Genomic DNA, 17,722 nt, shown 5'->3' with positions numbered 1-17,722 from the left:
TAACATATCGAGTTCAGTCGCTCTAGAATAAATAAATCATGAGCGGCAGACTTTCCTTTGTCTCTGCGCGTCCTTGCGATCCAACGCTCAACATTCGTTCTCTTGACAATTTTTGCTAGAAATATACATACAGGCGCTGTTCTTTCTTAATCTGTTCACCAGACGGGGGACGTATTAAGCTTGACCTGACGGTGACTTATAAGAACTGCAGCTGCTATCATAAACGGATTAAGGAAGTTAATGCAAACTCGTATTTTCGTAGACAACGAAAAAGTACCTTAAAGTATTAACCCTTCGCACTCGAGACTATTTTAACACGAGAAGACGTTTGTTCCAACCTACAGTATTTTCATTTGGTACAATTGTTTTTATTTGATACATATGAAATAGAATTTAAATAAAAATAATATAAGTTATACTATAAGTTGTATAATTTACTTATACTGTAAGTTATTACTTCTATTATTTGACAATGTATCAAAATTTTAATAACGTGAAAATTCTTTTAGAAATAATGTAGCAATTTGCTATTACGTTCGAGTGCAAAGGGTTAATTCTTTTAACACGTTCTGTGCCAAGTTTTTACTAAAACTTGATGTACTATATGCAATTATTAATTATCGTATATATATAACAACGAAACAAACTTATTATGACCCATTCTTGTGGTGCAGATTAATTCTTCAGTTCTAAATTTGTTATAAACTATTTTTTTAGCGCATTAAGTAAACATGTAAGCATGTACCATTAGTGGCATACGCGGCACGGAACTCGTTAAACACTGTTGCACGTTCAACAACTTCAAAATAAACAAATGTGAAACCAATTATTTTGACCGGCTCGGTAGGTTTAGCGTTGAAATATGAGATTATGAATGAAATGCACATCTCGTGCAATTATTTCTGAGATGCATATTAATGCCAAGAATAATTCGATGCTATTCGATACGTTTAAAATCTGTAAATATTATTATACGAGCTAATTATCCTTTAGATTACAAACTAATAATGTGTGTAGTTGAAGAGTACACAGAAGAAAAACAAATTCGTTAGCAATACTTAATCTCCGTTCAAATCCATTATTTTTCTAAGATTCTGCTTTGGAAAGAGCTTCTGACCAGTTTAAAGTTGCCATATTTTCATCGGGCTGTTTGCTGAAAATCGTTCCGTCGAACTTTCAAGGATAAACACGCTCGGCCGTACTCGCGGGGCCGCCCGGTATATATCGATTCGTGTTTCTCGATGGACAAGGTCTGACTGCAAGCTCTTCGGGAATAAACCTTGAACTTCAACCTCGGGACCGTTGATCGCCATTAGAAATGGTGTGTTTTCCCCTCGCGGCGCGTCGATTCGGCGACTGGATGATCGATGACCTTGTAGAACCGATCAGGTGGAAATACAGTAGGCCTCAAAAGGGACGCGTCCGAGTTTGTCAGGGGATCGCCACCTTCTTTCTTCCGTCACTTTTGTTACAGCATCCTTTACATCTCTTTTGCAATTAAACATTTTTGATGTCCTATTGTTCGCCAACTCTTTACGCGCCCGCAGCATGGATTCTCTACATATAGATCCAGTGATCGTGCAATATGAAATATCACGATCGACATATTAATTGCTGTGTTAAATTGTTTATGTTTTTAAAGGGATATTCTAGCCTAAGTTGCGCGTCCCTGTTCAACTCTCTTTAGGATCTTTTTGAAAAGAAACTGTAACACCTTTTGCAGTAAAATTTACGCGAATTCCACGTTGGCCGCGGCTGAAGCGTTAATAGCACTCTATTCATGCTCTATTCGTCGCGTCAATACATCGAACGTTCTCACAAAATTAAAACGATTCAGTGTACTGATTCAGAATCGTTTTCCAAAAGGCTCGCTATCCAAGCGACGCCGTTGTAACGGTGAACGATGTATCATCGAGACCTTGTACGCTACCATCGTGCAAAGGCACACCGCAATCGATGCCGACCAATTAAGTCTCCTTGTAAGTTCTTCTCTTCTCCAAATTCCAATAACGCGTCTGTGAACCGACCGGCAACGCAGGCGAAGCCGCGCTCTGCCACTTTGCAAGCGTATCTGCAAAGATGGATCGCCGTAATAAATGGTGTTTCCATCGCATCAATCCGGCCGGATGATCGATGACCCTGGCTCAGGATCGATCAGGTGGAAGGAGACGAAATGAAATTGCGCGAGAGCGTCGCGACGCTCCCGACGTCGTAGAGTGGTTGATAACCATTAAGTATGGGGTAACATTTTTTTTTTTAAAAAAAGAGGACTTTATAAATTGAAAATAATTGTGTAATTTGATTTATGGCTGTCGAATACGTGTAATTAAGTGTCGATCTGTTCGTTCTAATTTTAAACGAAACAATCTAACTATTGGAAATCATTCGGAAAGTAATTTTTCTCTTCAACGAAATAACCATGTTCAATATTGCTTAGAAAATTGAAATGAATGGTTAGGTAGCAGCGCGCATCTAAAGTTTTCGAAAAATTAAATATAGTTATTTTTATCTATCTTGCACTTCTTTGCAACGATTTAATTATATATCGATGTCTTTGATGTGAGTATGAATTTTTTCAAAATTTAAACATATAAAAAAAAACGCAAGATATTTGGCAAAATCTACGGAACAGTTTTCGAACGAGTTACTGGACCCTTGAAAAGATGGAAAGTTAATTACTGCGCGTATCAGTTGCCGAGCCTGTTCTAGTTACTGTGTGCCAATTTCTGCACACTGATCTAATTGTACCGTGTTTCAATTATTGTGATCAGTTCTAGATAAATAATTCGACAACATAAACGTAAAAACATAAAACATCCCGTATTAAATTATTTAGCATAACTCATTATACAGGGTGTCCTAAAAAAGTCTTGCAATCTGGAAATGAGGCCATCCTGAGGTCATTAGAAGCAATTTTTTTCTTGGCGAAAATGCAATCCGCGGCTTTGTTCACGAGTTATTAACGAAAAACGGTGACCAATGAGAGACGAGCTCGGCTGGCGCGAGCCAATGAGCGAAACTAGGCTTCGTGCTCTCGTTGGCCAGGCCACCTCGCGCCAGCTGAGCTCGCTTCTTATTGATCAGCGTTTTTCGTTACTCGTTAACGATGCTTCGGAGAAAATTTGTGTAAAGGAAAAGTTACTTCGAATGACCTTGGGAACCCCCATTTCCAGATTACGTGACATTTTTGGAGCACCCTGTATATGTTTCAATATTTACAATATTATTGCAGTTTTATTTTACGGATCAAGGAAGATAGGGTTAGATGCATCGGGATCAAGCTATCCGACTGATTCTCGCCCTATTTTTTTTTTCGAAAAATCGTCCTCTTTGTGGTGCTCCCGACGACGTTCCCTGCTAGCCGATTAGAAAGCAGGTTTTACGTAACGATTTCTCGGGTTTCGCGGCGTGGACGGGTGACACACTGTCATTGTCGTGGTCGGTGGCGTTCCGAGCAATCGTCAGACGGATACACGCGACGCCGACGGTCGGAGAATAGGAGATGCACCGAGGCTGGTACACGCACGTGGACATAGTTGCATTTTGCATAATTGCTCGCGTTACGTAAGCATTGTTTCTCTGCCGTCCCGTCCCGTCCCGTTCCATTCCGTCGTCGCTCAGGCAAGGCAATCGCATTTTCTGCCTACACGCCTGTGGTCAAGGTCGCTGCTCCCCGTAACTACCAATGCAGACATTCCAGTTAACTTGCAGTTTCTTCTCTCAGGAGGAAATTGCCGGCGAACCTATTGCGATTCTTTCATCGCCGGGTTTTTCTGTCATTTTTACGGAGAGGTATATCGAGCACGCGAGTTACACGATTGCGTCAATACGGCTCGGAATAAATGCACGGAACACCGCAAGGCTGCCGGCACGATCCGAGGAAGGTCGGAATCTACATGAAGAAATGAGTCGAAAGCATGCAGGGACATTTCTCCGTACGATGCTTCGTTTCTGAATAAATTAGTGCCGGGAAGATTGCTCGGGTACTCGCGCACGTAATAAGTTGAATCGGTTAGTCGTGTGCAGTCGAACATCGAACTGAAATTTTCTCGGAAATCGAGTGCAGTTTGTCGCACAGTATTTATTGAAATTCGTTGAAAGTCGCGTTGTTTAGAAGCTGGCAGAGATTAAACTGTTATTAAAAATTATTAAAAGTTGTTGAATGGAAATGCTATTAAAAATATTTCTAACTGCTATTAAAAATATCTTTAACTGTTATTAAAAATTCGTGATACCTTAATGAAAAGTACTGCTGTTATTTTGACATTTCCGATGTTGGTTGACTTTGCACGAAATTGTTGGTCGTCGTTCGATGCTGAGCGCAGCTGAAGTGAAATTAAAAATCGGGATATTTACAATTCGAAATGTCAATTAACGCGAGTGGTGAATTTACGGTATGGCAAAATGTTATTTAAACTAAGGATAAAAATAATCATTCGAAATAATGCGTTGTTGCTACTACTTTGTAATTTTCTCGATTCGTTCATTTCTATCAGAGTTTGTTCAATAAGTTATTTGTGGAATAAATTATTATATTCTGCTACGAAATGAAATATTGTTCAAATAAACGAACGAATTTTTAAAAGACAGGCTTGTGCGTTATTCAAATAAATTGTTTGTAAAATATTCGTTAAAATAATACATTATCTTGTCATATTCAGTTGGAATAACTTTTCATTTTATTTATTATTTATTATATACTGTTTTCAAATAGAATCTCAAACACTGTATTTCCATTACGTTAACACCGTTAATTTCTTCATTTACTGCACTGCTAGATTTATTTAAATATAAATATCTCGTATCAAATTATTTCTATCATCCAAGTAAAGTATTTAAAATTGGAAATATATTCGAACGAAGTACAAAATCATATTATTTTTCAACTCTTACTCGTAAAATCGAAATAATAAAGTATATAAAATAATCCATTATTTCCCACGATTATTTGTTACCCTGTTTTAAATAAAATATGCCGTACCTTGTTTCAAGACGTCATCGATGATGAAACGGTACATGCCTGAATTATTCGTTTTTCAAATATTTTATTCAAATAATGCCCGTCTACGAATTTGCATCCACAAACAATCTCGTAACATCTTGTGTCAGTTTTTTGCCGATTCCGGCGGCCTCGTTTTAGGAAACATTCTTGGGTCTGTCATCCGGCGATCCTAGCGCATTCATCTTCGAGGTCTGGTCTCGATAACTTCGCGATCCTCCGGGGACACGCGCTGTTCCTCCCACGAATTTTGGGGCGAACTCCCCGCAGATAACTTGGGCTTTTCTTCGGCAGCCCCGCGACGCGTAAAAACCGATAAAATATTGCGGCCAGTCACCGTTCGTCGCGAAATTCGTTTGATCTCCGATATAACCGGCTCCGCATCCCTTTCTTTCGACTCTGCATCCTCGGTTTCTGGACGCATTTCGATCCAACTCCCTCGAGAACCGGGAATCGTTAACGTTTACTTTATCGTGCCTTTAGAACCTTCGCCTCGAATACGATACTCTCGGTAACAACTTTTTATGCGCCGAAGTGTCCCAGAAAAAATATCGGGAACCTTCAATTAACCCTTAACTGGTTGGCTGATTTACGATGCAATCTTTCCTCTTTAAATCTCGCCGAGAGGGAACGTTTCCAGCTAATTTCGTATTTTACGCGAAACAAACAGCACCGCTAAAATTGAATTCGTAACATCCGAGTAGTAAACTTGTTATCAGCCAGAGTTGGGCATTATGCAATTAAAATTTTATTCGAATAATTTTTTCGAATAAATTATTCGAATCACGTTTCGAATAAATTATTCGAGTATTAAACGAAGTTATTCGTAAATAACGAATAATTTATTTTCGAATAAAATCGTTGTTCCTTATTTGCGAATAAATCTGGAGAATATATCAATTATTCTTTATTCGAATAAAATATGTTATTTTTTTATCAATACAGTATATTTATGAAATAACTTATACATCTAGAGTACGTATTCGACGAATTTTCAATTTCGGTCGTTTCGAAAACAAATTCTTGGCTAATGAAATTCCATTCCACATTTTTCTTTCTGCTAATCGTGTCATTGTTATTTAAGTGAACATTATATTGATTAAATATGCACTTACATTTACGTGTCTCAGACAAATCAATAAAATATGACTAATTTCGCGAGTGATAAGAAATTCGACATTTCATGTCGGACAAATTAATACAGTAGAACCGCGATTTTCGAACCTTTGATATCCGAATTTAATGTTATCCAAATTGTTATTCGTTTGATATGTAAATAGATCGATCTAATGCGATTTAAATACAATACTATTTTTGGAACAAATCATTCAACATTTAATTCATCATTTGTATAGTACTTAATAAAATAAAAATTGAAAAAGTCAACTCATCAATTCATTTTGAATTCTAAAGGTTTACAATCTGCAGATTACAGTAAAATTACGTAGATATGCTCTTTTGATTAGTGCAAAAATAACTTTTCATATCTGATCATATTATTCTGTCGCCCATATAGGATTAGCGCGTCAGTTAAAGTGATAATGGAATGAGAAGATGTGGTAGAAGAAATGTCTATTGCGTATATTATTTTTATATTCGCATTCAAAATTAATATAAATAATAGAATATTAATATAAGATATATTATTTTTATATTGATATTAAAAATTAATATGAATATAAAAAAGTAATATATCTTGTATTAATAAAAATTTTACAATTGTACTGTAAGTAGATACAAAGTTTATACAGGATGTCCCAAAATTATGGTATTTCTGGGAAATGAGAGATTTCTGAGGTAATTTGAAATAACTTTCTCCTTAGCGAAAATGCAATCCGCGGCTTTTTTTACGAGTTATTAACGAAAAATCCTGACCAATCGGAGAGCGAGTGCGGCCGGCGCTTCGTCCGTGCGGCCAATGTCGTGTCGCACTGGCCGTCTGACACAGCGGCAGTGGTCGCGAGAGTGCGACATAAGCCGTACGCGATCTCTCATTGATCAGTGTTTTTCGTTAATTATTCGTAAACAAAGCCGCCAATTGCATTTTCTCTAAGGAAGAAGTTACTTCAAATGGCCTCAGGAATCCCTCATTTCCCGGAAGAACCATAATTTTGGGACACCCTGTACGTAACACAAATAAAGTTGAAAGGGTTAAATAACAGTTCTGTTATCCGAACACCAGCGTTTAACTCGAGGTTCCGCTGTATCGCCATGTAAAGTCATCTTCGTTTTCATCGCGTTACAATTTCCGATTCACTTTGTGCAAAAATTGATCTAAATTAGAGGCTTGTTGGCAATCATAGAGAAATCAGGAATCAACGAAACGACCAAAGAGAGGCGCAGTGAACGATACCAAATCGATACCAAAAGGTGCGTAGAAGAGACCCGGAAAGCCGACCGGTCGTTCGTTTTCCATTTTCGAAATGACGCGACGAGAGTGTCGCTCGCGGTCCGCTTGAACGTGCGTGTGCTACCCGTTTGTGAACGGTTCGCGCTGCCAGAGGAGTAAAAGTGACGAGCGAACAGAGAAATATCAAGACTGCCAGGATGATGAAGAAGGAGAAGCCGATGATGTCGGTTACCGCCATCATCCAGGGGACTCAGGCCCAGCACTGGTCGCGAGGCAACACTTGTATGTATTTCATTTTCGCTTACAATACTTCGATTCGACGTTTCCTGTCAACATTCGTAGCCATTTTACTTCCAGCGAAATTTACCGGGTTCATTTGGAACAAGATTATAAATATTGTTCCTCGACTATCCAGTTTCATTTATTTTGCCGATCTGTTGCACTACAATTTACATTCATAATCAGATTCATAAGAGTCACTTTATCGTTGATGATATGCGACGAGTCATATCTTTCTTTTATTAATAATTCGAAAACGCCGTTCGTGGAAAAAGATGAGTCGCAAAAGATGAGTTTAAATGGATCGCATAATGTTTGCAAGTGTGGTAAATAGACTGTGTACACTCTTCATGCATTTATGGCATATGTGCATATGGCATATTCAAATCCAAGAGAACGTATAAGGTCTAATAGCAATTTTATTTTATTCTTAGAATGTTATCTTTTAATTGACATAGGAAACGTCACATTAATTCTAATTCCTGTAAAGTGACGTATGGAAACGAGAGTTTGCATAATGAATCGCTGTCTAATAATAAGCCAAGTGCACATTTTCCAATTGCGTTACTTTCGATATCAAAATCTTCCCTTTCTTGTATTCACCGGTTTCTCTCGCAGTTTTTGACAACAAACCTGCCATGTCGGCCAATATCACCGGTCTCGCATTATTTGTTTTCAAATTGTTGAAATTATGAAAATTCTATCCAAAGAAACGATTTAATCAATTCCTTTTTTGAAGCTCAGATTATAAAAAAGAAATATATGGCGAGAAGTTTAAATAAATCTCTTGTTAATCTTCTAAATAGACTGCGGATTTTATACATTTATGCCAAAAATGACTTATCCTAATACAAAACAGTGAAAACATTTAAACAATTTAAAAATAACGTTGCCACTATTTTCAATCGATTAAAATTCGTAACAAAGCAAGTGAATATCCGTGTAGCTCTTAATTAGTGTACGTAATTTTTATTTTGCATAAAAGTCCACTTAAAGGTCCACTTATAAAACAATTTCACGCTTGTTGAAGTAACGTGGTACAATAATAATAAATTTACGAGGTATTCAGGGAATGCAAAACACTTTTCTATACAGTTATTTAGCAAATAATGCCACAGAAAACAGAAAAGAATAAACGAAAGGTAAATTGAGTGTAGGATTAATCGATGCACCGGGTGATCGTTAGTGCAAAGTCTTAAGGAGATGCTACGCAAACAGGAAGGTGAAAAATGAAATTCAAGAACGTCTTGGCGGTGTTTGCACGTCTGTCACAAGAGCGCTAAGTAAATTGTGCGCGACGATAATCGTGTCGCTCGGCGAGCGTATCCATAATTACGGCTTATATGAGCGTCCTTGCTGATTAAAATCGATACCGGCTAGGAATTACGTTGCGTATAACGTATTTCAACTCACCGCAGAATACATGAACGAGACCGAAACGCGTGAACAATTAGCATAGCGGTGCTAGACAGTCAATTAGCGGGCATCCCAAGGTCCCGTCTTATCTATTCACAGTCCTCAGAACTATCTTCGCTGTAATTCTACCGTAACGTGTGGGTGTGCTAATTCGAAACACAACACCGCCACAGTCTCTTCGCTCACCACCAGGTAATTAGAGGATCGAGTTTCTGGACGATTTACCTGGATGGATGATTGTCGCGACAGTCACTGCCTCTTCTAGGTTTTCTGACCCAGAATGGGCCAGAGTCACGAACAGTTAAAGTTAAAACAATTAAAGACGACTAAAAAATTTGCAGATTTTTGCAATTTTCAACGCCTGCAGATTCACTCTATACGTTAACTGATTTCGATGAAATTTACAGCTTACATATGAGTTTTCTACGCATTTTTTAAATTTTCGTTATACATAGAATCAGATAAAAAAGTTAAAAAACGAGAGTTTTTTTTATATTTGTTTTGTCATTTCAAATAACAAGTTCCTCTAGCATGTCCAACAAATTCAAGCGATTTCGTTCAATTTGAAGAAACGTTACTCTGTTTTAATAGATGTTTGAATATTAATGCTCGAGTCACTGTATCTAAATTAAAACCTTCATCGTTGTGCACGATGTACACAACTGTGATAATTCTTAGTTGCCACGCAGAATCGCCATTTGAGTCTAGAGGGTGTCTTGAGTCTAGCTTTTATGCGATAACAAAGCGATTCAGCAATTTTTAACAGTTCCAAAGGCAATTATTCTGCGAAGCAATTGCCGATTTTATGGATTTATTACATACAGCATGAAACAATAAAACAATATTCTTATCGAAGCTTTTATAATATTATTATATCATTTAATCGCTTTGAATTATATAAATCTTTTAATCTTCAGATTTTTACAAGAAGTATCTAGGCTAGATTTAGCGCCCTTGGCACAGGTGATACAGTACAGTGCTTACGTCTTGAGATGTTTCCCTCCCGTACAAATAAACACTATAATTGATGATAAAATCGTACAGAAATATTTGCGTACGTCACAAAAGTATACATTAGGAAAATTGTATAGTATTACAGAGATACGGGAAATTAATAACAATTATTTGAATGAATTCTTTTTATTGGAATATTTTATTCGTACAATTATTCATAGTACAATTATTCATTTAGTTATTTGAATAATGCTCCATTTCTTATTCGAATAAATTATTTGGATACAGATTGTAAAATTATTAGTTTAATAATATCAATAATTAACGACCGATTTTTCTAACGTAATTTTTTGAGCATACATATATATGTATTGTAAATACGAATTCAACCTTTTGCATCCGAAGAGAGATTATTTATATGTATCAATGATCGATCTACCTACAAGTAACAAACTTTCCGATACAGCAGTTGAAAAAAAATCAATATGGAAGAAATTAATCAATAATCTATAGAAAATCGTTATACTCCATAATTTTTATTTAAATCGATTATTTTTTAAATTAACACAAATAAATTCTAATTAGAGAGTAACAAGCAACTTTTTATTGAAATGAATTTTTATTCGAATAAAATCTTATTCGAATAAATTGTTTTCTCTAGATCAATTTTTATTCGATTCGATGTTTCTTCGCGATAATACCGAATACAATTTTATTCGTAAATCCTTACCTCTTGTCCGTCGTCCGAATAAAATTTTGCCAAACTCTGTGCGACTTAATTGCAAATCGACCAGTGTTCCTCGTTAGTTCGACACTTCGTACGGGATTGTTTGAGCGGTGACGTAGGAAAGCTGTCTCGCGGCGTTGTTCCGATGCTCGTAGGGTGAAGGTCGGCTATTGAAACCTGAATGGTGTAATTTGCGAGCGGGACGCATGCGCGCTTGTACACGTTATCAGTCGCAGCTTCAAAAGCGACTAGCTGGTAGAAGGTCACGCCAATGCGCTTTGTTATCTGCGCCCGCTAGCCGCAATTTACGAGCGTTTTTTCGAAGCGTTATCGCGTGCCCCTATTGCCGAGCAACACGCGGCCCTCACGCAAACGCGTTTGCATCGTTCTGTTTCCACCTTCTCTTCTTTTTCACCGGTGTAGGTAATTACACCGACTAGCTGGCTCCGTGCTGGAAATTTCCCGATTATCCGCCAGCAATCTCGTTTCCTTTTCGTGGTTTCCGATTCGCGGATCTTCGACTTACCCTCAACAGATCTTTCCAGACTGTTTTCGCGGATTGGCGTCTTATTATAGCCCCGGCTAACGATTATTCTTATCTACACGATTTTCAGCACTGGCATCGGATAGGATCGACTACTGTGCAAATAGAATGGAATCCCAAACGTTTGAAACATTTAGACTGCTGAAATCGATAACGGCGTAGATAAAGGTATTTAATATTTGATGCAGGGAGCTTCAAAACTGACTGTTTTACATTATTTTGGAAATATAGCAATGTTCAGATTTTCAGAGATATTATATGTATTGTATTTCTATAGATATTTCATATTAAATGTTCAGAGTTTTAAAAGCGACTGTTTTAACAGTTTTTTTTGGAAACATAACGCGATGGTACATATTCAGATTTTCAGAAGATTTTTTCTGTATTATTTACAGTTACTTATTAAAGTATTTTTATTGCACCATCGATAATGGTACTTCTAGAGAGCTTTAAAACGGTCTGTCTTACGTCATTTTATAAACATATCAAGATGGTATTTATTCAGATTTTCAGAGATTTCTTGAATAACGTTTACGGTTACTCGCTAATCTATTTGAACAGTTTTAAAAATGGAATAACTGTTTAAAAATTGCATAAAATGAGATGAATCTTTTCAAGATGTTCGAGGGGCTAGTTTACCAGGCAGAGTCTAAACAAGTTTTTGCAAAAATAGCAATTGTTCGGAATCAAGAAATGATGCGTTTTATCTTTCTTTAAATAGCTCTCGGTAACTTGTGTGCTGAAAATTTCATGGAAATCGTTTAACGTCGTCATATTAGCTACAAACAATATATTCCCAAATCTAGACAAGTATTGTGTTGTTCGAAAAGCACTTGATTTGATATTTTTTTAAATAAAAGACAGAACTTCTAAGAGCACGAGATTTCAAAACCACCAGAAAAATATGACAAAGTTGTAAAACAATATACATCATTAAATAATGTTTACTCTGAACATTAAAAAAATTATTTCTCATTACCTCGTGAAAGAACGAAACTACTTTCCGAACAAAATGTTAAGAGTAAATATTATTTAAAGATATATTATTCTTTAATTTCTTGACATTTTTCTGGCGATTTTGTAATCTTATGTTTCCAGAAATCCTGTATTTTATTGGCAAAATATTGAATCAGCTGTTCTTCTAACACCCTTGGAAAACGAAATTTTGTTGAAGAACGATGTTTCTTTCCGAACAACCCAATAATTTGGTTTTCTATTACCAGAAGACGCCGCGCTCAAAGTGTTAAACGCGCAGTGCGACCACCAACGTGGTTATATACCGGTTGCGACGTCGCGTACATCAAAGGATTTCAATATTCACCGGATAGGATCGCAGGGCAAATAGGAAGCGAGATTGTCATTTCCCATGTAACAGCTGATTCTTGTTTGATCGAGTAGCATAGTCCGCCGGCAGGAAACCAGAACGGCCGAATCGAGTTTCCATGTGTACTCGGCCATGTGCTCGTGCATGTTGGCTACGAGGATCGCGGCAGACTCCAGAACACTCAACGTTGGCTCAGTTAATCCGTATACCAGCACGAACGCAACCTTGGCACCGATGCGAACCAGCCGTGAAGCGCAGCCAGCCTCACCGTTGTCGCGCTCTGCACACCTCTGTCCCGCATTAGATTAGGCTCGCGCACCTTCCAGCCGAGCCGCGTGGGCGTCGCTCGGCCACGCTTTTGCGCAACCACGCGTTCTCCGCCGGCCAGACGCGAGTTTAATTAGCGAGCCCGGCTGCCGTGTTTTCCGGGAAAACTGTCCGCCGATCGAACAAGATTAACGACGATGTTAAAAATAAACGCGATTTTCCGTTAATTCGTTCCCGGCGAGCCTAGCGCCGCGCTGACCAAAATTGCCGGATTTTCATTATTTATTTGAATGCAGATGAAATTGCAGCTTTTTATTGGAATACAATTACATGGAATTGACGTCGTTCACTTTAATAGAGAATCGAAAATGATATGGCAATTAACTCTTTTTATTGTCGAGATTAATAAAATTGTATACTCTTAATAAACCTTGACGCAAAAGGTAAACAAAATTAATTTTGTTATTTATACCTTATAGATATCTTTAAATTCTTTCTCAATATTTATTCAAATTGGTATAATTTATTTTAAGATAAACATCAAAATAGATTCTATAATTAATAAGTTTTCAGATTAGATAAGTAGATACGAACAAAATATTTTCTTTCTGGTAACATATGCAATTTTATTCAGCCATAATGAAGAAGCATATTGAGAAACGTAAAATTGACAATTTTAGAAAATCCTTCGGATGCGTCAAACACGAAGCTGATGCAACGCACGTCTGGAGTGAATGCAGGATATTTAAAAATAAATAGGCTAGTGTTAAATTTGATGAAGGCTATCCTCCAGATCGATTGAATAAAATTGAAGAGGCAAATAACAAACTTAGTATAAAATGATGTATTAAAATTATAATTATATTATGTATTAAAATTATAATTTTATTGGAATTATGTATTAAAATTATAATTTTATTGGAATTATGTATTAAAATTATAATTTTATTGGGATTATGTATTAAAATTATAATTTTATTGGAATTATGTATTAAAATTAAAATTATATATTGAAATCGTGTATTAAAGTGGGTACATTAAATATTGGATAATATATTGTTTCAATGATCATATTTTAAATAATTCATTTGGATAATGCCGAAGCCTGACTCGGTTTCGAGGCTAGCCAACTCGACAGTCTATGAATGAAACGTTGCCGGCAGATTTCTAATACAAAAGGCCTGTGAATCGGATTCCATCGTTTCGAAATCGTCCGAGCGCGAGAACTTATCTCCGAAACTGATCTGAGAGCGGCGGCACCGCGCCGATTTCCTCCGCTCATACATTCGCATTGAATCCGACGGTGGAACGCGATGAAAGCGAGCTTAGATAATCGAACTGGTACACGCGCGCGAGCTAACGCGTTTAATGAGTCCTCCGTGGCGGTTGATTAATGCGCGCGATCACATGCCACGCGACGCGAGGCGACGCGACCATTTAACAAACTCCTCGAAATGTAGCACGTGTTTTATTGCCGTTCTGGAGAAAAAGTGGATTAACGACTGTGAATCGTGCATTTCCATTGAATCGTTGGGAAATATTCGGCTCAAGGTTACTGGGTTATCCCTACCATCGCGCTCCAGATGCCACGCCCATTTCTATCCTCTTTGCCACGCCCTTCGTTCTCCCGGTACGTATGGTTTTCTAAAAGGAGGATTTAGGGTAATGATGCCGGTTACTGTGAGCTGATTAATTACTGTGCCTTTCGTTTGTTTTCGGGCATAGTTCAGTTCATATTTATCGAATAAGAAAAATTACATTTTTTAAATTCATAGATAAATGAAATAAAAGAATGCAATGTTTTAAATGGTTTCAACTGTTATCCTGATATTTAACCAAGGTTCCATTTAATTACATCTTGAATATCAATGAGACGTTATTTGATGCTTCGAATAGTATTCCATGGTCATTTCAATAGCCACAAGAGAATATTTCTTAATATAAATATGTATATTCGGCGGATCTACAGTGGTCCCATATAAATTCTTTTATCTATATTCCATTATACCAAAGGGTTTAACCTGTTTATAAATAAATAAGTAGATAGATAAATAAATAGATTAATCGATAGATAGATAGATAGATATTTAAATAGATAAATAAATAGATAAATAAATAGATAGATAAATAAATAGATAGATAAATAAATAGATAGATAAATAAATAGATAGATAAATAAATAGGTAGATAAATAAATAGGTAGATAAATAAATAAGTAGATAAATAAATAAATAAAAATCTATATTTAGTGGATCATGTTCCAAATCTCCGTAACGTGTCTAACATGATATTATCGGGCAAGGGTTAACGTGTTAAAATTTCCAACAGAAAAACTGAATGTTTATTGAATCTACCGTCCTTACAGTGATCAGCATTTCGCACAAAGTTCCGCAGTCTAATTATCGTCGAACGACAATCTCACGAGATGCCTCTCGATCGAAAACAAAGCGATTGGTACACCCGATGCAATAGACTGGCGTCTTCCATCGACAATGGCATCGAAGCCGGCGTTACAGGAAGCGATCGTGGATGGCAGTCACGTTGCCAGGCATCGGCGACGTGGCTACTGACCGATTAGATGTGTCTATTACGTGGACGCATGCATCGGGAGACGGAATCGTAGCGGTACGATGATCGCCCCTCTCTAATAAGCACGTTTCGATCACGTAGCCGTGTTCGAAACGGGCCGGGTCCCGGCCCGGTGAGTTTCACCGTGAAAGTACACGCGGCCTTTGCATTGTCTTGGCGGCGCAACAATCCACGCCAGAAATCCCCACGCGCCGCCAGTCTAAACACTTCGTAAACGGTTACGTCACCGAACAATTGATGACGGTATTGTGTTCCCTCTTCGCCAGACTGAAGTTGCACGAGTGCTGTTGCGAGTTTCAAGGTCCGGCATGCGACGCGCCCAGGGACACGTCTTTTTTCTTAAAATCGAGTCTTTCTTCGGCTTCCATGCTTTCTTCCGCGGAACATTACGATATCATTCACCCTCTCGAGAACGTCGCGCGTGTATGATTAATGATAACGACATGAAACGTCAGGAGCTTCCCGAACTTCGAGAAATTTTAACTCTTCAACCATGGATCGCTAAATTGAATTTTCTAAATTGACCCTCTGCCCTATGATTTGTTTCGTGGCTACAACGATTAGATTTGTCTATTCTATAGTAGCTAAATATCGATAATAGGAAAATAGAATTTTATTTCTATTTAAAATAAGTTAACAACAAACACATGTTATAGATTGTATTCAAAGTCTCGAAATAAATAAATATATGGTGCTATGTTTTTGAAGTAGTGTGATGATATTAAATTCTTTTATACACACAGTGACCCACAAATGTGTTCGTATACCTTTTAAAACGCAATAACTATTTTAAAACTGAATTAAATAACTCGAATTTTTTTTAGATGATCGAGATGATCGAGGACTAGTCTATTAGACGATGATTGAAATGATCTTTTTTTTTCAATTTTACTATTACTTGAAATGACAAAAAAATAAAAATCTCTTGTTTTTAATTTTTTTATTTGAGCCTATAACGGAAATTTAAAAAATGTCTTTCGTAGATCTCGGTAACTTATATTATAAAAATTTTATCGGAATCAGTTCACGTTGTTAGTAGTTACAACAAATTAAAGAATGCAAAAATTGCAATTTTATCACGATTTTATCCAAAAACTGTAAGAAATGTGCAGTTTTTTTAAATCGTTCAATACCTGCAGCTCGAATCTGGGTTAACTGATTTCGGTAAAACTTTCAACACGCATATTAGTTACCGATATCTACGAAAAGCATTTTTTAAATTTTCGTTATAGGCTCAAATAAAAAAGTTTACAACGTTTTTAATTTTTTCTTTTCATTCTAAGTAATAGCAATCTAGTAATAGCAATGAAAAAAGAAAGCTTTTTAGTCATCGTCTAGTAGACTAGTCCCTCTATTATCTAAAAAAAAGTTCAAGTTATTGAGTTCAGTTTTGAAAAAGTTATTGCGTTTTAAAAAATGTACGAACACTTTTATAGGCCACTAAGTATGGTTTCCATAATATTGTATTTGATATTTATACACTTTCGTCTTAAATGCATAAAATCCGCAGTCTAGTGATAATATTATGAAACACTGTAAATTTATTGCAAATGAACTGTGTCCAACTTCATACTTTTATAGATAAATATCGAAAACGTAGTGCAGAATAAATATTTGATTTTTCGATACAACATAAATTAAACATCACGTGGACTATATTAAATTGCATTGCACTTTTTATGTAACGATGAAAATATTTTGTCGTAGAAAGAACTAGGATAAATCAAGTTGAGGAGATATGTATTTCGCATTGAGTGCAACATTCGCCTGTACATTTGCAATACAATATTGCAAGATTCAAAAGTTCCTGTCGTCATTTATTTGTCCAATGAAACTTTCTCTAAGGAAACGAAGGAACTAAAAAAGCATAATTGTATCCGTATGTTAAGTGTAAGAAAGTTCGAGGATTTCGAAACTATAGCAAAGAAAAAGAAAAATAAGTAACGATCGATAGCTAATTGTGATATTTAAGGAGCATTAAAAAGCTGAAGTATGGGAAAGTTCGATTTTCAGTTTTCTTATCTAGATGAATAATCTTTTATTAACATTAAATCTACCGCGGTCAAAATGACGGCCGTTTCCCTATTTTACAATTCTGCAAAAATTACACTATTGGACCAGGTATTATTATTTATTCAAGCATTTTCCGTGATAGAGTCTTTAAACTTTGCAGAATTGCAAAATAAGGAAACGGTCGTCATTTTGACCGCGATAGGCTTAGTGTTAAGATGTTAATATGATATGTTAATTATATAAAACTATGTGCTTCTTTA

General features: G+C 36.6%; 1 protein-coding gene across 10 annotated transcripts in view; it reads left to right on the top strand.

Moving 5' to 3' along the window:
• Positions 1–17,722, top strand: part of usp (retinoid X receptor ultraspiracle) — a 128,733-nt gene that overhangs the window by 45,875 nt on the left and 65,136 nt on the right. For 7 of the 10 annotated variants that reach the window (XM_076524336.1, XM_033467470.2, XM_033467463.2 and 4 more), the window contains exon 2: positions 7,303–7,631. The exons of 1 other annotated variant lie outside the window; for it this stretch is intronic. In XM_076524336.1, the coding sequence (XP_076380451.1) occupies positions 7,547–7,631 (85 nt within the window). In that variant the 5' untranslated portion in view covers positions 7,303–7,546. Of the gene's footprint in view, positions 1–7,181; positions 7,632–17,722 lie in introns of all 10 variants that reach the window. 2 more of the 10 variants (XM_076524335.1, XM_033467466.2) reach the window with 2 other exon arrangements.

Source organism: Megalopta genalis, chromosome 8 (genome assembly GCF_051020955.1).
Source record: "Megalopta genalis isolate 19385.01 chromosome 8, iyMegGena1_principal, whole genome shotgun sequence".
Classification (NCBI taxonomy): Eukaryota; Metazoa; Arthropoda; class Insecta; order Hymenoptera; family Halictidae; genus Megalopta; species Megalopta genalis.
Note: the sequence above shows the minus strand (reverse complement) of the source record. Positions and strands in the feature narration are given on the sequence as shown.